Source organism: Phyllopteryx taeniolatus, chromosome 18, assembly GCF_024500385.1.
Source record: "Phyllopteryx taeniolatus isolate TA_2022b chromosome 18, UOR_Ptae_1.2, whole genome shotgun sequence".
In the NCBI taxonomy this organism is placed as follows: Eukaryota; Metazoa; Chordata; class Actinopteri; order Syngnathiformes; family Syngnathidae; genus Phyllopteryx; species Phyllopteryx taeniolatus.
Genome location: NC_084519.1, coordinates 16,844,520 through 16,866,614, shown reverse-complemented (window position 1 = coordinate 16,866,614; position 22,095 = coordinate 16,844,520). Strand labels below are relative to the sequence as shown.

The 22,095-nt window shown below is 45.6% G+C and overlaps 1 protein-coding gene and 1 long non-coding RNA gene across 3 annotated transcripts in view; one reads left to right on the top strand and one right to left on the bottom strand.

The window, feature by feature from the left end:
* The window catches only part of ncoa1 (nuclear receptor coactivator 1), a 37,041-nt gene that overhangs the window by 1,152 nt on the left and 13,794 nt on the right, over positions 1 to 22,095 (bottom strand). The window contains exons 3-22 of the mRNA XM_061754078.1: positions 19,410 to 19,515; positions 16,533 to 16,699; positions 16,340 to 16,446; positions 16,007 to 16,184; positions 15,504 to 15,686; positions 15,326 to 15,418; positions 14,968 to 15,108; positions 14,370 to 14,517; positions 13,071 to 13,983; positions 12,291 to 12,509; positions 11,034 to 11,352; positions 10,033 to 10,218; positions 9,165 to 9,279; positions 8,137 to 8,305; positions 7,419 to 7,742; positions 6,712 to 6,813; positions 5,488 to 5,929; positions 5,008 to 5,170; positions 4,689 to 4,878; positions 1 to 3,657 (exon numbers count right to left, since the gene is read on the bottom strand). The exon at positions 1 to 3,657 is cut by the window's left edge and continues 1,152 nt beyond it. Coding sequence (XP_061610062.1) covers positions 3,478 to 3,657; positions 4,689 to 4,878; positions 5,008 to 5,170; positions 5,488 to 5,929; positions 6,712 to 6,813; positions 7,419 to 7,742; positions 8,137 to 8,305; positions 9,165 to 9,279; positions 10,033 to 10,218; positions 11,034 to 11,352; positions 12,291 to 12,509; positions 13,071 to 13,983; positions 14,370 to 14,517; positions 14,968 to 15,108; positions 15,326 to 15,418; positions 15,504 to 15,686; positions 16,007 to 16,184; positions 16,340 to 16,446; positions 16,533 to 16,699; positions 19,410 to 19,498 — 4,428 coding nt within the window. The 5' untranslated portion in view covers positions 19,499 to 19,515 and the 3' untranslated portion in view covers positions 1 to 3,477. The remainder of the gene's footprint in view (positions 3,658 to 4,688; positions 4,879 to 5,007; positions 5,171 to 5,487; positions 5,930 to 6,711; positions 6,814 to 7,418; positions 7,743 to 8,136; positions 8,306 to 9,164; positions 9,280 to 10,032; positions 10,219 to 11,033; positions 11,353 to 12,290; positions 12,510 to 13,070; positions 13,984 to 14,369; positions 14,518 to 14,967; positions 15,109 to 15,325; positions 15,419 to 15,503; positions 15,687 to 16,006; positions 16,185 to 16,339; positions 16,447 to 16,532; positions 16,700 to 19,409; positions 19,516 to 22,095) is intronic.
* LOC133468313 (uncharacterized) lies at positions 3,451 to 6,678 on the top strand. Of its 2 annotated transcripts, XR_009785450.1 has the most exons (4): positions 3,451 to 3,591; positions 5,491 to 5,663; positions 5,758 to 6,035; positions 6,407 to 6,678. It is a non-coding gene; the product is annotated as an uncharacterized LOC133468313 (long non-coding RNA). The 2 variants fall into 2 exon arrangements; XR_009785449.1 differs by lacking the exon at positions 6,407 to 6,678 and having other exon boundaries at positions 5,758 to 6,394.

Genomic DNA, 22,095 nt, shown 5'->3' with positions numbered 1-22,095 from the left:
GACTTGGGATCATCAAGATACCGGAATTAAATTTTCAACGCCAATACAAAAGAAAAAAAAAGACAAAAGATGAAAACGCAATAATCACGGGGTGGGCAAACTTTTGTACTCGTTATAAAAACATTTGCCAATAGGGAAAAAAAAAAGGTGAAAATGTGCATGCAAAATAGTCCATTCCCATTTAAAACAAAAAATGTCCTTATTTGTAATTAATTATAAATTTACCAATGATTTGATACAATAAATAAAATGTATTCACAAGGTCACTTTTTTTCACATTTGCATTGTTACAGCCCTTTTCCAAATTGGAATAAATTCTTTATTTACAGGGGGAAAAAAATCCCAAAACAACACCCCACTATGACTTTTTTTTTCTGTATTAAAATAAAAAACTAAGAACTCAAATTAGTCAGTTATTCCAGCCATCACTTGGGTGATTTTTTTGTGTTGGTACATGCAAAAAAAATTGACAAATGAACTTGACCGTATCGCTACACTCTCGTATTTTTTTGTATTATTTGTACCTTATTAAAAGTTGACAAGTGTTGCAAATTAGCCCTCGCGCTAAAACGCTTTAAGCAATACATCTGCTTTGTGCCAATGTTCTTGTGATGTTCATATCAAATAAACCAACATACTAGTGCACTTCAGACAGCCACCCACACAATAGCAAAAATGTAATGTATCCATTTTGGAATAAGGCTGTAACATAAAATGTGCGATGAATATTTTCTGGATGCAACGTATATAAAATGATTTATTGTTATTCATATTTATTATGTACAATCAATTACTTAATGAGATAATGTATTATAAATAACAAATTGATAAATTCTTTGCCCACCCCTGCGCTATATGGACAAAAGTATTGGGACACACCCCTCAATGACGCAACGAAGGCTAGCTAGCATAATGACAATCGATCATTCTTCCAGAACAGTTTGGGGCAAAGTTCCTTTTTCGGTCCGTAAAAGTGTTCTCGGATGAGTGCGGTGCGAAAGAACGCTGGGGCGAGCCAGACCAGGCCCTCTTTCGGGACCAAGTTCTTCCTACACGCAAACGTGCCGAAACCTCGCACCACGCTGCGGCACTGCCCATTACTTTTGTCCACAAACTCGCTCAAATAGAAAAAAAAAAAAAAAACAGCACAACGGAGAGATGGTCGTCAATGGAGGGGAAAATAATGTTCTGAAGAAGTCCTTAAAGTTGTGTGAAAGAGCATGTTGCTGTTTTCATGGATTGATACTGCGTCACTAAAATACACAACGAACAAACAAAAAGATACAAAATAACCAAAGAAGAAACCAGCGAGCTGAGTTCACAGTGTGAAACGAGGTCCGAAAACCAGGCGGCGTGTGCGTCTGGTAAAGAGGAGGATGAGGTAATCGGAAGAAAATCGAAATAAAACAAAAGTACTCTGAGGTAGGGCGTGGAATGACAGACAGATCTCCTGATGGTGGCATCCATTTGAGGGAGTCCTTTAAGTGTAGGATGCGAATAATTGGGCCGCGGGCGATACGGTAAACAAACCGGTTTGGCTGGCTTGTGAGAGAATGTTCACCAACGACTACGACTTTTACGTCCTTAAAAATACGCACCCGACTCGGCCCGGTGCCTGAAGTGCTTCCTTGTGGGGGTTAAAACTACAAAAATGGCGTCGCAGGAGGTAAAGGGCTGGGGTACATTTGAACATTTGGATGATTTTCACATTTTGTCGTTGGGGGAACGACTACTTCCTCCACCGCTGCAATATTTAGCAGTGCAGTATGACCTTGAAAACTGTTGCAATTAGAGCCCCTTTCACTCAGAGCCGGCGGCCATCTTGGGTAGTAGGTAAAATGGCGCTCGAATGTTGGTTCCGGATTCAGGAAAAAGTTAAAGAACCGGTGCTTAAAACGCAGTACGACTCTAAACACCTGCTGCAATTATTGCCCCTTTCACACAGAGCTGGTGCCAGCGCCGCTTTGGCAAACAAACGCCAAGTAAAGTCTAGAGCGAGTCAGATGTCAGACAAATGTTGGTGCCGGATTCAGAGAAAATGCAAGTGCCAACACAGCTAAGGTAAAGTTTGTTTGTTAAATGTGTGGGAAACATCAAAAACCTAGTGCCCATTTTGCAAGTAGAGCAAGAGGGGATTGCCAGCATGGTTAAAAACCATGCTGCATCGAGAGTGCTTAAAATGGCAGTCGATATGACGCCTGATTCAGGAAAATTTCAAAGAACTGGTCCTTGACGTGCCTTGTCGGCACCGCGTGAAAGGAAATGTCATTGCTCCATGGTGCCAACACAGCTTTGGCAAATAGATTTAGTAAAATGGCAGTTGAATGTTTGTGCCGGATTCAGAGAAAGTCAAGAAAAACAAAAATTTAAAATACGGTCTTCATTTTGCTTAGGTCAACTCCAAGCACCATGTTGCATCTAGAGTTTGTAAAACGGCAGTCGAGTGTCGGTGCCGGATCCAGGAAAAGCCTTGTTTTGCTTTGCCGGCGCCGTGTGAAAAGGGCAATTTTCCACATTTTTTTTGTCGCGAGTCCACCAATGATGTCCATCTTCCTTCTGTACTGTACAACACGACACTCGCCTGCATGGCAAACAACACTCATAGGCCGAGTTAGCGTCGGATAGAAAAAGAGAGAATAAAAGAGAGAGAGGGAGGCCGAGCTGGCCTCGTATTCACAGCTGCTGAGGTGAGGGTTAATAAACACGCGACTGTTAAATAATCCCATCAGTTTCTCACGTATGTTTTTCTTTTATACTTAATACAAAAATAAAGGAGAAAGAGTTCCAAAAAAACCCAAAAGTGAGCAGCATCCTGTCCGTCTGTCTCCCGTTCATACATCTGTCACCGCGTCCCTTGCGGGCTGTAAGCGCTGATTGAGATGATGACGACGATGAAGAGAGCAGAACAACAAGAAAAACATTGAATAATTGTGTGTGGAAGAAGAAGAAATAAAAGAAGAAGCTCAAACTTCCACCAGGCACTGTGGAGCTGACAGAGAGAGAGCGTCGCAGAACCAGCTGATACCGAGCTTCCGTTGTCACATTCCCAGAAAAAAGCAAATCAAAAAGCCAAAACGGGGGCCGCCGCCCCTCCGAGGTACTCCCGTGTCCTGATTGGACAGCAACGAGGAAGCAGGTGTTTGGTAATGGTTGGTCGGGTGGGGGTGGTGGTGGGGGAGATGAGCAGCAAAGACAACACTGCCTTGAATAGGCTGAGGCAGACAGACAGGTTGTCAGACAGGTCAGACAGGCAGCTCGTCGGCGCCCTCCCACGCCGGCCCCTCCTCGGGGCGGGGCGGCGGCACGGGAAGTGGTTAAACGCCATCCGCAGCCAGACGCCCTCCGTCCGTCCTGAAGTGAGGCGAGACTGCCACGGGGTCCCAGTGGAGGCGTCCGAGTGAAGAGGAAGTGGTGGTCTGTCGGTTGACGTTTATAGGCGAGCCGGGGGCCGGCAGGGGGCGGGGCGGGGCGGGGCTGTCACTCGGTCAGCAGCTGCTGGAGGAGGCTCTTCTGCTGGGCCTGGCTGGTCTGGGCGCCGGGCGGGGGGCCGGGACCCTTCTGGCCGGCGGCTGCAATGGAGCCCTGACCCAGGTATGCGTCGCCGCCCACCAGGTTGACGGTACATTGGACGTCGGCGAACACTTGCACCTGCTGCACCTGCGCAAGGGAAAACATGCTTACGTACACGACACACCTGTGATTCTCAAACACTAACTGGTGGTAGTGCGCAGGCTCCCTCTAGTGGTGCGCGCAAGAATCACTGGCCAAGTACTGAACAGTATTAAACCTTTAAGTTCAATACATCTGTATTTCATCTTAAATCCCTGTGAAATGAAAATAAATATCCACTAAAAAAACAGAGAAGAGTGTTGTGAAAGCCCTGCCAAATTTAAATGATTTAAAAAATTTTTTATTTTTTTTAATAAATCACCAACTGTATAAAATGAGACTTCAAAATCGTGAAAATCAAACTATTCTTTCCACTCTTGAACAGTGTGCATGTATTTTGCATGCCCTGAATCCACGTCCCGCTCAATTGTCAATCAAATGCCAGTACTACGACCTGCAAAAATGGGTGGCACCTCGTATAGCATATTTTTTATGCCTACACATAACTGCATGTTTGAACCACCAAAATCCACTTAAAGCCTCCGGTGACTGGAATATATCTTAACATGTTGTCGTGAGGCTTTTCCACGCCGTCACAACGAAGCGCTCTAATGTGGCCACGCACACGTTAACCGTCAAGTCGTACTTCAAAAAAAATGTACAGTCTTCTCTCTTTCTCTGCGCTTAAGTTCTTATATGGGGGGGAGACTCACGCTGGACCCCGTTTTAGCTACGCCCCCAAAAAGAGGGAAAACTGAAATGGTGAAAAACAGCTTAACGCTTATCTCCACAATTGAGTACTACATAATTCGCTTTCTTTGCACGTTTTCAGCAGTTATCGTCAATCTTCATGTATAATGTATTTAGAAACTAATATCTGAATTCACTTTACAGGGTGTTTAGGGTATTGCCTGTGCCGTTTTCAAATGTTTTATGATGGTAACAGATCCCGGAAGTTACTTTTCTAAATAGGACTTTTACTGATCAGCTGTCAGGTTAAACCTTTGGCCATAATATAACGTATTAAAAATCTTGCACAAGTTCAAGTAGAAACGCACGCAAAAAAGGTTTGCTCTGACCTGCTGCTCGCTACACAGCGAGCCCACGCCACCGCTGCTGTTCAAGCCGCCGCCGGGCTGCCCCAAGGAGGGTAAGGAGTCCATGCCGCCCGAGCCCCCGGCCATGGACACTGTGATGCTCATGTTGTTGTACACCCCCTGCTGGCCAAACGTCTGTCTCCCGCTGTGCTGCGATGACGGACTGAACAGGCTGTGGCACACACGTTAGCAAAGAAATAAATATTGTGCATGTATGTTTTTGCAGGTGTCCAAAGGGCTGTAAACATGAGAAGGGCACAATAGTGATAGTACATATATGCTGTATTGATGCATCACTCACCTGTTGCTGGCCTGCTGCCAGCTCTTCATGTCTGGGGACTGGTAGCCAGGAGGGGGGGCTTGCGGGAGCAGAGGACTACTCTGGGAAGTGGCGCTCTGTGGCGACAACAACGGACTGGTGGGGCTGATCTCAGGAGGGAAAGGCGGGTCCGGCTGCACCGCGGCTGCACATGGGAAGTAAACGAGAGGGAAAGTTATTCTGCCGTCTGCCGTGTTTTCTTTAAATGAGCGTTACTAAAGACTCGAACGTCGCTGCGGCTATCAAAGAATGTTTTGATTCGGGACATGAATATGAGGTGACAGATCAGGACTAATCGCTGTTGTGTTTCGTTATTTCTTGCTGCGATGAGTTATTTGCTCTCGTGGCTTTTCATTTGCTTTTGTGGTTAGTTATTTGCCGTTGTGTTTAATTATTTGCTGTTAGGTTTTGCACTTCAGGGCCGCTGTAATTTTAAGTGTAGATGTTGTCGTTTGTACTCACCAGTGCCCCCAAACTGCTGCATCAGACCAGCTTGCTGCTGCAACGAGGAGCCGCCACCGAAGGGCGGAGCCTGCACGCCGCCCAGCAACATCGTCTGGCTATTCAGTTTGCCGTCCAGGGGGCCACCCGGAATAGGCGCCCCCGCCGGCATGGGGCCACTGAAGTGACCGGGTGAGGTAGGAGGTTTCCCGGACACCTGGCTGTAGCCGGCGGGGAAGTTGAACTGCGCTTGCTGCTGAGGCACAGACACGTTGTTGTTGGCACCTTTAGGGACCCTGGCGACGACGGCGGCGGCGGCGGAAACGGCGCCCCCCGCGGGTGAGGCTGTGGCCATGTTCTGTCTCATCAGCATGACCTTCTGCTGGAAAAGCTGACGCTGACGGTGCTGGATGCTGTACAGCTCCCTCTGACGCTGAGCCAGCATCTGAGCATTTAGTGGAGGCTGGGAGCGGAGGGCAAACAATGTGTTAAAGGCCACTTCCATCAAATTTAAGGCCTCGCCTTCACTCGGCATAAAGAACAGTAATATTTCAAGCTCCATAAAACAGGTATAAAGCATTTTTACAGTCATTCATCTATTAATTTATCAATGCAAACTTTCTATATCTATACTTAACACTTTTTTTTTTATTATTGAAAAAATATAACAGTTGGAAACTTAAAAGTTACTTTCTTTTTTGAAATCAGATATCAAAATGTTCTCAATTGAAATTACGTGAAATGTCATCCATTTTTTCCAGCCTCCAACAAACCACCACAATTAATTTTGTTACGTTTTTGATAAAGAAAAATAGCACTGTCCTGTAAAATGTGAATATTAAAACATAATGAAAGAGAATATAAAAACTTTACACTGGTTTACATGAATGAAATGAACCTTATTTTTCATTTTGTATTTGTGTGAATGACTGTTCAACAGAGGCCTGAAAGTGCATCGCGACTTTCACTTCACTCGAGCAGGCAGCGTATCTGAAGCTTTCGCGTCAAACCAGATTTTGCCACACAACAAAGGAAAAAAAAAGCTCCACAAAAACAAAATAATCGACCAGGCGACGACTCGGAATGAGAAAAACTTGGAGCACTCGTAAGTTAAGACACTAGTGTACACTCCTGTAATATAGTGAGATGCACCTGTACATAATGACTTGAAATATTTGATAAGTACAGCTTTTAAGTCACGCTTCAGGCAGTCTGAGAAGGCAAATTGCTGAACAGGTGACTCACCTGCGAAGGAATTTGAAGTTGCGGCGCCCCCAGACGAACGGCCATGTTCAGATGCTGGCCTCCTGCTACGGAGAACGTATTCATCGCCAGTCGGTTCTGGAGCTGAAGGGAACGGTGAGATATCAAACAACGATAATGGCGAATGAGCTTTGATGATGATGAAGACTGAAGGACCTTAGGAAGGCCAGAAGAGAGGAGGTGAATAAAGGCGATGAGGGGAAGCCAGGCAGCTAGCACCGACAAAAATGTATTCACGTGGCTTTTCTCTGGCTACGGCCTTCATTTCTTTAAATAGCGGAGGAGGCTTGGTGAAAATGTGACCGTCACACCAAATCCAGTCATCAAGCCAGGACATTTGAATGTGTTGTTCACAACTTCGCAAATGAGAATGTTCAATTGTTTTTCTTTTAAACAACTGCCATCTCTCTGGCTAAATTACATTAGTGATTGACCGTAGAATATAATGTAAATATAGTACAATAGCTGTGTACAGACAAATATGTAAATATGGTATAGTGCAAGTGTATATACATTAAAATTGTGAATATATATATATATATATATATATATATATTTAAAAAATGCTAAATTAGCGCTTTGTGGACTGCATTTAAGAGCAGAGCGGGCCACATGTGGCCCGCCTGCCGCATTTTGCCCACCCCTACGATAAAGGCACAAAATGGGAAGAACTGAGTCTTCGCTGTCACCTGCTGAGGACCCTGAAGTCGTTGCTGCAGTTGTAGCCTCAGCTGGTTGGGTGGAAGCCTGAGGTGGGGGCCCACGCCCTGGGGCGGCCGGGTCAACCCCGGCCGGAGGCCCGCCATGGCGGCGGGTGCCCCGCCGAGGAACGTCCCCCGGGCTGCCCCGAAGCCCAGCGCCTGCTGCTGACCGACGGCGGCCAGCTCTGGGGGAAACTGAGCGGGCGGCGTGAACTGCGAAGGGTAGGAAGGCAGCTTGGGATCCAGGGAGAGCGGGGTGGCAGTGACTTGCTGAGTTGGGAAGTTCTGGGGCATCGGGTTGTAGCAGCCACCCTGTGGGGAGCGACAAGTAAAGCCCACGAGTCGGGAATCACGAGACCACTTGAGAATAGGTGAATTTCTGTACAGTGTATCCAGGAAGTATTCACAGCACTTAATTAAATAGGTGAAATTGCATTTGAATGCACTGGGAATTACTAATTCATAATTGCTATGTTTCCATAAATGAGAATATTGTGCACACATACTGTATCTATATGGTGGCCTTGATTTATTTGTTTTATGTCATGTCTGAGGCGCCGTAGTTCCGTGTAGAAGATTGAGAAAAACAATTGAATTTAATCAATTTTGGAAAAAGGCTGTAAGATAACAAAATGTGGGGAAAAAAGTGAAGCGCTATGAATAACTAACTAAGCAGATGGAATGGATATAATAATACACTACTCACCTGCACCAACTTATCAATACCCAAGGCTTTGTCCAGCTCGGCCAGTTCACTTTCGTCGGTGCCGCTGAGGAAGGAGACCAGCTGCTCGAGCAGAGCCTTCTCGTCATTCCGGGCCTCGGGCGTGGTCGGCGGTACCAGGACGTCGTCCAGCGTACAGGGCACGCACTGCCTGCTCAAAAACAGAAACGGCTTTGTTCGATACGGTCTACACTTTCATCCAGTTCGTAAACAACAGATGAGAATACCTCCAGGTGGCAGAACACGACTGACTACCGCTGACCTGAACTGAATACAATGTCCTTCCAAAACAATCAAAATGAATCCAGCTGAACCTATGAGTGAGGAGGATAAATCGTGTGGATGTCATAAATTGTCATACAGAGAAGATTGCAAAACTGCCTAGAGACAAAGCAGCTACATCTAAAGGGATGCCCTGCGAATCAAAACGCATCATCAGGTTTGTGGAGGGCATTTTCTCACAGGTATCCATAAAAAGTTTGTTTGGGCTGTCGTTGAGTCATTCAGCAAAACAAAACGGCTCGCCTGCGAGCTACCTTCAGCTCGACAGCACACTATTCATTTTACTGTCGAAAGAACACATCTGTGCCATTAATCCGAGTAACAGAAAAGTTAAGTAATTAGCCTTTCCCTTAACGATCACGTTAACTCTGTCAGAATTTCGACCACATCTATTTGTGAATCAACCTTACCGTTGCGACGTAAATTGCGGCGAGCCTTCTGACTCCCTTGAAAGCACTTCCTCTCATGTAACGTCATCTTTTCGACTGACACGTCGCACAGTCAAACTACAGTGGTAGTAGATAAGACGGCTAAAATCGTCAGGGAAGCCATTTACCCGGTTTTCTTAATTGGTTTGCCTTGGTCAAATGCCATTAAAGGGTTTGCTTACTAGTGAGGCCATCGGAGCTTTCACCCGCCAGTACGTGTGGCGTCATAGTGAAATGGTCTATGCGTTGCTACAGCTTCATTATTAAGCATGTACGTGTGAGTGTCTGTGTAATGCTCACTCTTGGGGCGAAGTGAGGGGCGCTTGTAACGGAGTTCCCAGGGCATCAAAGGTCAACGAGTCAGCCAGTGACAGAGGCTGGAACTGCGAGTCGGCCAATTCCAACTTGGTTGGGCCTGAACGGGTTAAACAACACAGTTGGAAAGAAATTCATTCACAGTGTGGGCCAAAAGTAGGTATACCATTTTTAAATGTACTTTTTTTGATGTAAATGAAGGAGAATATCTGATGTTTATTTTGAGTTAATCAGAGGTATTTTAAATGGTGGCACCTGTGTGCTGAGTCCCATTTAACATGAGTTTGAGCATGATTGGTTAATTCTGAACACAGCCACACCCTAGTTATAAGAGGGTGTGCACACTTGTGCAACCACATTATCTCAGTTGTTTAGTTGTATTCGCCCTCTTGAAAATATTTTTAAAACAATTCAATTGAGTTGTACAAGTCATTGGTCATAATGGTGCGAAAAGTTTTACTCATTTTTTTAATACCACAAAAACCTTGCATTTGAACAGGGGTGTGTTGACTTTTTATATCCCCTGTAATGTGGTAATGTGGCGTGTCTGGCTTTTGCTAACATAAACATGTATCGTTGGAGAGGCCGCCGCTGTCAACACCGAGGTGCAAATGAACGGCGGGTCATTGTTGTCGCGCCGCATGGATGTGACAGAATACACGTCCGCCTTGCAGTGTTCCCGTGCTTTGGCAGGTTTGCGACATTCATCTCATTGAGGTCCACTTCACTGTGTCCTTTGGGCAACGTCAGACTACGTGTGTCAAATGTACACCTCAAAAATCTCCCCAGACTTTTAAAGCTGGGAGAATTTTCACTCGTTTCCCCGAAAAGTGACAGTGTTGGCTTTGCGTACCAGTGGTTGAACTGAACGGGTTGATGATTTCTGCCTCTGGAAAGGGACTGCCGCTGTCTTTGGGGGCCTGAAAGAGGTCTCCCTGTCCCTTTCCTTGAGCCTGGCTCGGAGTCGGGGGACTGCAGAAATCGAACGCCGAATGACTCTGGAGACTGCAGCCTGAAGCGGGGCCCCCATCATTGTGGCCTGGGAAAACACACACAAGCTGTGTTCAGAATGGTTCATTCATTCCCTACTCACTATATGGGTGTTTTGATTTAGTGCACTACATAGTTCACTAAAAATCCCTGAATAGCAATTAGTGAGGGAATCCGTTCTGAATTATTCCTCTGTCATCCTTGTGCTTCACTCTCCAAGCATGACTACACTTAATCCAACTGTTACATTAGTCTAACAGTTGGATTGAGCGTAAATGGACTAGTCATGGCTGGAGAGTGGGGCGCAGGGATCACATGCTAAAGAGGCGACTTTTACGCTGGTGGTCACTTGTAAACCTTCAGCAAACCTCGCTCCTTGAGAGCCTTAAGAGTAGCGCTAGCCGGTGGACTAGCAGCCCGGGCTCTTAGCCTGCTGGTTTATTATGTTTATTGCCAAGGTATTGGATCTGGACTCAGTATCAGCAGATACTCAAAATCAAGTGAGCGATCGGGACATCCCTAAAAAATGGTTTCAGAACGACACTCGTGCGCCGTTATCATGCATCGTTGTTGTCACATAATTACAACGTACCTCATCAACATCAGCTGGTACAAAGGTATGAACAAATACATTATAATATCATTTAGTTTTAAGGGATTTTCCAAATTTAATTTGAAAAAAAGAACTTTTTATCTATGTTGTGATCTATATCGCAGATTTTCATCTATTGCGGCTAGGTCTGGAACCCCTGTGATAAACGGGGGTTCAATGTAATGACGTTTTATACCCACACATTACTCGGGTTCCCTGTCATCCTTGACAGCTAGTACGCCCCACCTATCCACGCCACAATGAAAGCGTACCTCTGCTCGGAGTGCCGGGCAGCTCCCTCTTCACACTGACGCCGCCGGGCTGCGGCTGGGTGGGCGACTGCAGCTTGAGCTGGGGGGAGGGCGAGTGGAGCTGAGGCGACGGGGACTGCAAGCGGGACTGGGACAGCGGGGACTGGAGCGGAGGCCCCGGGGACTGGAGCGGCGCCGGCGTCTGGGGGCCCGGAGAGTGGAGCTGGGGGCCTCCTCCGGGCGCGCCCGCGTCGTCCGGGCCTTGCTTCGCCGAGCTTGGGCCTCTGAGGGCGGAAGGCAGCTGGGAGAGGGGCTCCGTGTCAGCGCCGCCGCCGGAAATCTGAGGGGCAGAGGGCGAAAGAAAGCAAAGCAACAGGTGAGACCGGAGAAGTAAAGCAGGAGGGTGAACCTTGACTTACAAGTTTAATTTGTTCTGTGACCAAGCTCGTAAGTCATCTGACTTGTACATACAAATGCAAATAATCCGTTTGAGCCCCCCCCCCCCCCCCCCCCCCCCAAAAAAAAATAGTACAGTAGGGCTGCAGCGATACCAGGATAGTATCGGTGCTGATACTGTACATCTGTACTGTACCCGTACTCCCAAAAACGCTCCGATACGACGACACCTATACCACTTGATGGGTTTCCCAATGCAAATGAGACACTGCTCACCCGGGCCCCTCTACTTCGGGACGTAATGTTTTAGACAGGTGCTTCGCAATAAATTAGAATATAGCGGCAACATGTAATTATTTCAGAAGCTGTGTGTATATATTAGATATGCGACACACAAAGTGAAATATCTTTTAAAATAACTTGATTTTAATTGACTAAACCCCCATTTTACCATCTTAAGTCAAATATTATTGGATGATTTTTTTATGTCGAAATTAGGCAGAAATTGGCCTTCTGAAAATAATGTTCCCGTGTTTCGTGAATCTGTATGATAGAGGAGTTTCACTTTTTGAATTGAACTACTGAAATAAGTTTTCCAACATATTTTTATGAATTGAAATGCATGTGTTATTGTATACAATGTTATTATAAATTATTTGTTCAACATTTATAACGGAATGTGAATCAGGTGAAGTTGATCTGGTACGTTGTAATTCTGCGACAGCAATAATGCTCAAGTAGTGTTCCAAAACTATTTCTAATTTTACTGATGAATGAACTATACAGTCCACTATATATAAATCCCGGTTGAGTGATTAGGGAGTAGGGACTGAGTGAACGATTCCAAACGCCATAGCAACAGTCAGCTGACAAACGCGTTACCGTGGAGTCTCGGCTATCCCGGCGGCTGTCTCGCCGGCTGTCTCGCCTTCTCTCCGCAACGGGGCTCGACTTTGGGCTGACGCAAGCCGGAGTGGCAGCCTTGACGGCGGGGCTCGCGCCCACCGCCGGCCCGCATGCCTCCCCGTTGCCTCGCTTCTCCACCTTCACCCGGACTGTCTGCAGGCTGAGAGCCGAGGGAGGAGGCAGGTCTCCCAAGTCCTGCAAAGACAAATCAGCTTTCAATAAGCATAGTCGAAGGTCACCGTTAGATTACTGCTTAGCTCAGAGGTATTTGATTCAAGTGGAGTTAGGGACCAAGAACCCACATGAATAGCAAAAATTTGAAAACAATGGACACACCCCTAAAATAGTCATAATTGCCTCTACTAAGCTACTTTCGCTATATCGCAGTTCATTGGGTGCGGCCCCAGTATATCACAGATTTTTAAGCTTCCGGTAATTGTCGTTGTTCCCACCGAGTACTAGAGATGTTTATATGATGGTCTCCCATTCCTTTAAGCTAGAGTGAGAACAGGTGCTAAGGAGTACTTAAAAAATGTGTTTAATACATTCAAATGTGTTTACAGTGTGTGGAAGGGTTTTGTTATATGGTCTCTCGATATCCGGATTTTCGCCAATAGCGGGTAGGTCTGGAACATATATCCCAAGATATACGGGGTGTTCACAGTACTACATGGGTAAACTAATGGTTCAAAAACGGCAAAAAAATGGGTTAAAACATGTATCCTGCTTAAGAGTGGCTAGAATCGTAATATTCACCTTCTCGTCCGTGTCAAGCAGAAAGCGCAGCAGCTGGTGGTCCTGCGGCTCTCTGGAAGTGGAGCGCTGCAGCGCCACGCTCACCAGCGGACTGGACGGCAGCTCCTTCTTGATCGCCACCTCGGTTCTGTTGACGCCGTCCTCAGAGGCGGCAGCAGTGACGGAGGAGAACGATGTGGAGGACGTGGTGGTGGAGTCGTTGCTGTCCTGGAGCAGTCGGTGTAAGATCTTGTGCCGTTCTGTCAGTGTGCTGTGGGAGGCGGGACACTGAGGACCGGGAGAGGATTTGGGATGAGGCAGCGAGGTACAATGGACGTCGCTAACATCACTTCCTGTCCCGTTGCTGTCCAGCGGCTGATTAAGTCTGAGATGAGCCAGCAGAGGGGCTTTGACAGAGTCCTCTACCCCTCCCTCCGCTCCAGGCTGGCAAGAGGAGAAGCCAGCGGGGGTCCCGGCTTGTCTGGAGAAGCATCCTTTTGACCCGACCTGGGTGCTGTTACTAGCGTCGCCGCCAGAGTGTTGTCTGTTCAGTGCGCCGGCTGGCGAGTGGAGGCCCGGCGCCCGCGGGCTCCCCGCCGAGCCGGGACTGGCCCGCAAAACGACGGACGACATAAACGAGGTAGGGGCGGCTGCGGTGGGGCTGCTGAGAGGTGACGGGCTGTTGCCCTGCTGAGGACGCGTCCGGCTGGGCGACGGGTAGGCGGCGGCCGGATTCAGTCGTTGCGGGGAGACGTTGCTGTTGCTGGGGTGAAGCCCCGTTGAGACGGAGGGGGCGGAGGAGGGGCCTGAGGTTTGTTTTGAGTTGCTGCCAGCAGCGAGGACCGGCGAGCGTGAGGGCGTCTGGGCGAGGTTGCCCAGGGTTGGCTGAAGGCTGGGGTTAGTGTTTTCCTGAGAGCTACCAGTGTTGTGTTCCCTGGGGGAAGAGAAATATAAAATTATATACCTGAAGATGCTTAAAATCAGCAATAAAATCAACACACATATGATATTACTGTGATGTTCTGCAAGCAATACCTCGCGACACCAAATCACCATAAAATTAATTAATACATTGGAAGAGAAGCATACAAAAAAAAAATATTCCAATACTTCTTGGTATAAGGAAACATGAATTAAAGGTTGTTATTGGTAGTTTAGCAGTGTACATGAAGAACACAGATTCACATTTGTGGTTTCCAGACAGTGAAAACATCCATATTTCATATCTTGCCTCAAGCCCGAGAACAAACTAGAAGATCACAAATACCCATAATGCCAAGCATCTATACATCAGACCACGACACGCTTGAGTGCCAGTACCTGTCAATAGTGTGAATGCCCATGATGAAGGGCTGAACGTCTGGGTTCGGTGGGCAGCAGAACTTGCAGCGGGTCTGCGCCCTGAGCGGCGTGCCGTCGGTCAAGGTGAAGCGGTACAGCGGGCTGATGGCGGTGCCGTGGCTCATCACTGCGCGCCAACACAGACAGAAGGACTCAGCGACAGGGTTGCAAAATGTTAGGAATTGAACTTGGAAACTTTACATAGAAATGAGTGGCAATAAACCAGTCATTGAACCAATTTAAGATTGGCTTTAAAAAGATCTTAGAAATAGGTTGGGAAAATATATTTTGCATAATGCTGACTACAACCAGCAGATTTCATGCAAATACAAAAAGTAGATACAAAAAGTGATATGAAAAATGAGATTAAGATAAAGCATTTCAAAACGCTAATTTCACCTGCAACCTGTACAAATGGATAGATTTTTGTTTTTATGACTTCCAAAATTGCTCAGCTTTACTTCCCATGTAAATTTAGTGGTAACTTTCTGGAAATTTACCAGAGATTTTCCATCTCTTGCAACCTCAGTCGGCCAGAAGAAAAACACAGTTCAATGGAGCGAGTAGTTGGACTCACCCTCATGCAGCAGCTTTTTGGCGTGGGAGGGCTCTTTGCCCTGCGGCTGGAAGAAAGCGTAGATGCACTTCCTGACCAAGTCCTCCCAGCCGGGCCGGCCAGTCGCCCGCAATGCACTGGTCTCGATGGAGATGATCTTCCCTGAGAGGACCAATACACAAGCACGTCGGTTTAATCGGGTATTTTCAACAATTCCATCTAGGGCTGGGCGATATGGCTTTAAAACAAAACCTCAGATTTTTTTTTCACAAAAATGAGATTTCGGATTGGAACCCTTCACGAATACTCGCAAACAATCAGCCAGCTCTAATTTCAACTTTCCCATATGAGTTAAAAGGGGTTTATATTAGGGTGTCACCTGTGGGGTCCTGCTTGGTGATAAAAGACTCTGCACTGACGGGCTGGCCACGAGGCATCCGGCACGCAATGCAGATCAGGCAGCTCTGCAGGTCTAAAACACCAAGTGGATGAGATGTTCCACAGAATAATAATAATAATAACACAAATGATACTCTAAGCATGCGTCGCTTCCGCACCATCGCCTTCCTCCTGCACGGCGGCACGGGGCTGCGACACGGTGAAGCACTGCATGATCTCGTACTGCTGCCGGGCCTCCTGGTTCTCGGAGTCTATTTCGTCGGGCGGCCTTTTCAGCATGCGGCAGTTGAAGGTGTGGCTGGTCCTGCGGCCTGACTCCTGAGGCCATGGCGCGCCATTCACTGTGCACATGAACACAGAAAGCGGAAGTCAATGATTCGGGGGGCAATAAATGAAACGATCAATGTTATTCCTGCTGTCACACCATGTACTTACCCAGATTAACATGTAAATATAATGTAGATATTGAATATAACATAAATGTGGTACATTACAAGTGTTAAACTATTAAAGAAGTACATTAGAGGTGTATAGACATTAAGAATGATGTACAAATGGTAAATTAGAGAAATGTGATGTAAATATGGTACACTGAGGTATACAGAAATGACATGATGTAAATGTGGCACATTGGGTGTGTAGAACATTAAAAATTGATCACCTAGACTTTTGGGCAGCAGATTGCGGACAAACTCGTTGTGGTCTCCCACGTGCAGGATGCTGTAGACGCTGGACATCATAAGCTCGTCCTGCGGGTACCCCAGGTAGCTCGTCACATTCTCCGAGACAAACACGATGCGTCCCTCGCGGTTGACCACGAAGAAAAAGCCATCCAGAGCCTGGATGCGAGCAGCAAGTTGCTTTCTTTATTTTACAAGTTGTGATACAGAGAACTGCAGCTAAAAACGTTATATGGTCTCTCCATTGCTGGTGGGTGTGGAATGTATACCCTGCAATAAAAGGGGGGTTCACGATAGAGAAGGGATATGCTCACCTCTAGCAGCATGGGTCCCAGGGATTCTTTCTCCAGCAGGCCCTGGCTACTGGAGGAGATGTCGCTCTTCTGCACCGCGTCATCCGGAGACCGAAGAGCTGCTTTCTCTGTGGAGGCGAGACAAACCTCTCAGGAGTCAGCGGGCGCTGCAGAACATGAGGGCTTAAACTGGACGTGGCCGCTGGTCCCGTACCCAGCTCACGCCGCTTCATCTGCTGGATTTGGTCCACGGTGCGCTTGAGGATGTGGCACTTGTCGGGCTTGGCGCTCAGGGTGGCGATGTCGCCCATGTTGGAGGAGAGCAGCTCCGCCAGCTCGCCGATGTAGCGACACTCCAGCTCGCGCCGCCGCTTCTCCAAACTGCCGACAAATATGGAACAATGGATTTACTTTCAGGCGGCACGGTGAACACCGGGTTAGACCGTCTGCCTCACAGTTCGGAGGACCGGGGTTCAATCCCGGCCCCACCCGTGTGGAGTTTGCATGTTCTCCCTGTGCCTGCGTGGGTTTTCTCCAGGCACTCCGGTTTCCTCCCACATCCCAAAAACATGCACGGTAGGTTGATTGAAGACTCTAAATTGCCCGTAGGTGTGAATGTGCATGCGACTGGTTGTTTGTTTCTATGTGCCCTGCGATAGGCTATATCATACAGTTGCGCACTAACATCAACACAATAACACCCCAAAATCATGCTCAATCGCTAATTTAATACACACACACACACACAAAAAACAATCGCCAATTTATTACGCTGTCATTGATTAGAAAAAGTCTGCGCTCATGCCGACCAGACAAAAATGTTTACATCAGACATTCAATCTTGAGGCAACATAATGCCACACAGCTCCTGCAGAGTGAGGTAAGAGGTAAAGTTTAACAACACTTCTCAGGGAGTTAAGTGTTCAAGAGAGTTAATAGATTTGATCAAGCTATTTTCAACACTTTAAAATGGTTAATAATGCGCAAAAATAACAGACGACGTGGGGACAGAACATATTTTTGTGAAAATATATTCAAATTGACCATTCTTGCACATAAAAGCTTTCTGGCTGACAGCAATGATGTGTAGAGTGGATATAAAAATTCACACTCCTGTTCAAAAGTTTTTGTGATTACTAAATATGAGACCAAGATTAATCATTTAAAAAGTTTTTTTCCCCACCATTAATGTGACCTATAACCTGTACAACTGAGTTGAAAAAAAATTACAATTTAAATATATTTTCAAGAGGGGATGTAAACACCCTTATAACTGGGGACGTGGCTGTGTTCGGAATTAACCAATCACATTCACACTCATGTTATACGGGAGTCAACTTTTAAAGTGTCTCTGATTAACACCAAATAAAGTTCAGGTGTTCTAGAAGGCTTTTCTTGACATTTTTGCTTTCTAGCAGAAACATGAAGCTTTGTGCTAACACTGACTGCTACAGATAGATAGGTAGGTTGTTGTTGTTGTGTGCGTGTGTGTGTGTGTATGTGTGCATGTTATAGAAATGTTGCTGTACGTATAAAAGCACGTATTGAGCCCTTTAATGCTCATCTCCGTATGCTCCACTAACACGCTCTGAGTAACAGCAACTACATTATGTGGAAAACGTGAAAAACAAAATGTGTGTGTTTGCGTGCGTGTCTACGAGGACGACAGTAAAAAGTAGGTCAGTGCTTTGGCCGGCCAAAACACACAGGCATGGTGGCCCAGAGAGGGAGGGAGGAAGCGGGTGCGTTCGCAGAGGGAGGGGGAAGGGGTGAGGAGGAGGACGCAGTGCGAACGCGCAGGTCACTGGTTGCTTTTGGAAATACGAGCCGGGATGTTACATCAGCTTACATCAGCTATTGGGCCTTAAAAGGCTCACAAGAGCGGCTCCGCTCACTCTGGGAGCTGTGCGTGTGCGCGTGAGCGTCCTCGCTTACACCTCGACCCTTCGGCTAAACTTCAGCTAACCCGTGATCTGATGATCCATCTGCACACACCTCCATAATCCACACATGTTCTTAAACACGGGGGGAAGGCTGAGAAAGATATCAAATATGGTACATTTATATGTTGTGGCATAGAGCAGTAAATATGATGTAAATATGCCACAGTAGAGGTACATATACATCAAAATGATGTAAAGAGTTGCATTAGAGTTACGTTAAATACGATCTTAATGCGCTATAGTAGAAGTGTATAGACATTCAATATTTGTAAATATTACATTAGCCTGTACAGAAATGTAAATACAATGTAAAATTTGTGGTGTATAGACCAGTAATTACATTACATTACATACATTAGCGCTGGATATATAGTAAATAAATGTAAACATGGTACTAGGCCTGCAGCTATCGAATGTCTTTTAATTCATTATTGTAGCCATTAGCCCATTGATTCATCAAATTTGTTTTGCATTATTAACCAACACTACCAATACAAAATATGCATGTGAAGTGCTGGTATTTTTGTCCACTTGAGGTCGCCATCCTCTGTGACTTTCAATGTGTGTGGCTTTAAAAGGGAGGGCCTGGCCTGGTGAGTGATGTGAGAGTCAGCAAATGAGAGTGTAGAGTTGGCTGTTGTGGGCTCAGCTTTTCGGCTGGCTGTGAACTGGCTAACCATTAGCCAGTCTGCGCGTTGAGTCCCTGGGCGTCAGCTGTGGCCGTGCAGTTAGTGTATGAATGTGGTAAAGTGTTTCTTTTGTTACTGTTTGTTCAATAAAGTTATTGAAAGTTGACTATCTTGACCACCACCTCGGGGGGGGGGGCATTACAATATGCTCTAACTAGCTTTGCTAGGCTATATTAGCTAACGATGGTCACGTTAACTTGTATGCCAATCGTAGACGTGCTGTTGTGTAAACCAATTCTGCTTTGCAGGAGACATATTGCCCTTTATCTTCTTTTTTTAAGTGTGAAATGATCACAATCTTTGGAAATTTGCTGTCTTTTATGCACTCCTTTGTTCCTCCTGGCTCAGTACCGTCACGCCAACATATTTGTAAGCGAGTCTGCAGTAATATTAGTCCGTGTGGAAAAATGACCACCGCGACGCTTCAGGGTAGACAGTTTGCTTATTTTGTGTTTTTACCTTTGCGCTGACGTGTCGCATGGCGAGCCCTTCCTCTTGCGTGACTCGGCCGTGTCAGGGTCCAGGGGACTTTCCCCGACGGCGCTCATTTTCAGCTTCGACTAACCTGCAAAGAAAAGGCAACAAAGAAAGGTGATCAGCAACAAGAATGACAAACTAAAAAGTTAGCCTTCAGAAAGGCGCTCAATATTAAAATGGACAGCTTACTAGGAGTCATGAACAACAATGACAACATGTGAAATGACCTGTACTAACTTTAGCGACTTCCGTAAATACAAATAGACAGTTATTAATGTGACAAGACAAGAAACAAAACATAATTGAATAACACAGTACAGGGAACCCCCGATTATCGTGGGGGATATGTTCCAGACCAATCCCACCAAAATGGAATTTTGTCTGACAAACGTCCACTAGCTTAACACTAGCATATAATGCAAAACCCTATAGACAGGTTAACGGAAATTAGCATCAATGTCTCAGTAATTATAAACCTTCAAACAACTATTACTTTAACACACACATGGAGCAGCAACACACACAAACTGAACATAACACAACTCACAGGTATTCGTTCCCCCGCTCTGAGGGGAGAATGATTATTACTCGGGGACTTATTTGCCTTTTTCTTCCTTTTAATGACGCTGCATCTCTTCCAGTCTATCTCAGTGCTTCCCGGCACATTGCAGCATAATGTGATACTGCATTGAAGGCACAAAACTCTAATTTCAGACTTGCCTGTATACTGTGAAAACCCCCCTGTAAAAAAACAATCGCTTAAAAATCCACAATATAGCAGGGCTGTGAACGATGAACCGTGATATAGCGGCGGTTTACTGGATTTGTTTACACATCCCATCACGTAGTGAGGACTTATCCTCTAATTTCAGTTTAGGCAAAACATAATTGTAAACACACAATGACGAATGCAGTCAGTAAATGAAAACAATTTAAACAATTACTAACACGCAGAATGTACATCACAGAAGCATGTACAACCCCAATTCCAATGAAGTTGGGACGTTGTGTTAAACATAAATAAAAGCAGAATACAATGATTTGCAAATCATGTTCAACCTATATTTAATTGAATGCACTACAAAGACAAAAAAATGAATGTTCAAACTGATCAACTTTATTGTTTTTAGCAAATAATCATGAACTTAGAATTTTATGGGTGCAACACGTTCCAAAAAAGCTGGGACAGGTGGCAAAAAAAGACTAAGAAAGAATGCTCATCAAACACCTGTTTGAAACATCCCACAAGTGCGTGAGAAAATTGTCGAACAGTTTATGGACAATGTTCCTCAACGTACAATTGCAAGGAATTTAGGGATGACATCATCTACGGTCCATAATATCATCAAAAGGTTCAGAGAATCTGGAGAAATGACTGCATGTAAGCGGCAAGGCCAAAAACAAAATGTGTCTGAACTCGATTGCGGCTCAAGGGGAAGGTAGGTGGGGGTCTTGAGAGTATACAGTGTTAATGCACAGCGGGTGTATCTTTTTTTAGGCGCTGCGTGTTAGTAGCGTGTCTGAGGGGTGATATGAGGTCAAATGCAAACAAGGCTCGTCAGGACGGATTAGCATCGCCCGATGCTGCGACAATGGCTGCTTAGTCCCCCCTCGTTCTGCCCACCCTCACCCCCCGACGCTGGTGGATTTCAATCCCTTGCCGTGTGTGTGTGTCCACTCTCTTAAGATGAGTACATTTCCAAAAGGGTCAAAACTCAGATTTTGTAACAACTACACTATTAGAAGTAGTATCATTGGTCCCACATAGCAGAGATTATATGCCTGCAAGTACGCTCTGTTTGTATGTGTTGCTGCTCCATGTGTTTAAAAAAAAAAGCAGTTATTTGAAGGTTTTTAATTACTGAAACATCTATTAATTGCCTATGGCATTAAGTGTTACATGCTAGCATTAGACTAGAAGACTTTTGTTAGATGAAATTATATGGTTTGGCTAAAACATTTTGTGTTTAACTATACAATGTTTAATACTCTTGTTGTATGCTTTGTTTTAATGTGTTACTGCTCTGTGTGTGTTAAAGTAGCAATTGTTTATTATAATCGTAACATTAATGCCAATTTCTTTTAGCCAGTCTATTCTGATACCCATCAAGATAGCGAACTTCCTTTCGACATAATGTGATTTTATTGAACATTTGATGTTGAAATATATGTTTATATGGATTTTGTTTTATGTGTCACTTTTAGAATAATCTTCAACTCGGAGTGAAAGACAGCTTTAAGCTAGCACACTTTGCTCTTATTTGGAAAACTGTGCGAGCGAGAGAGAACAGGCACAAAGGATTACTGTAAAAAGTGTGTTTTAATGGGTTTGTGCTTAAAGCTTGTGGGGGAAGGGCAAAACTCTTAACAAAATGATTTTCATATGGTCTTTCGACTGTATATCCCAGATTTACATATCTCCCGGGTGGCTCTGGAACCACGCAATAAACAGGGGTTAAGCGTATTCCCATACTAGCATTGACAAAAAAACATTTCACTATTCACTGTGATTTCAAACCGCCTTTATGTTTTCATTCCAATACACGAGAGCATGCAGTAGGTCCACCGGCTTGTTCAAGCAGTTGCCGTGTTGAGATGCCAGATTACATTTATCCCATCAGGTCCTTTTGACAGGAAACCAGCAGGATGGTAAACAGCACGACACACA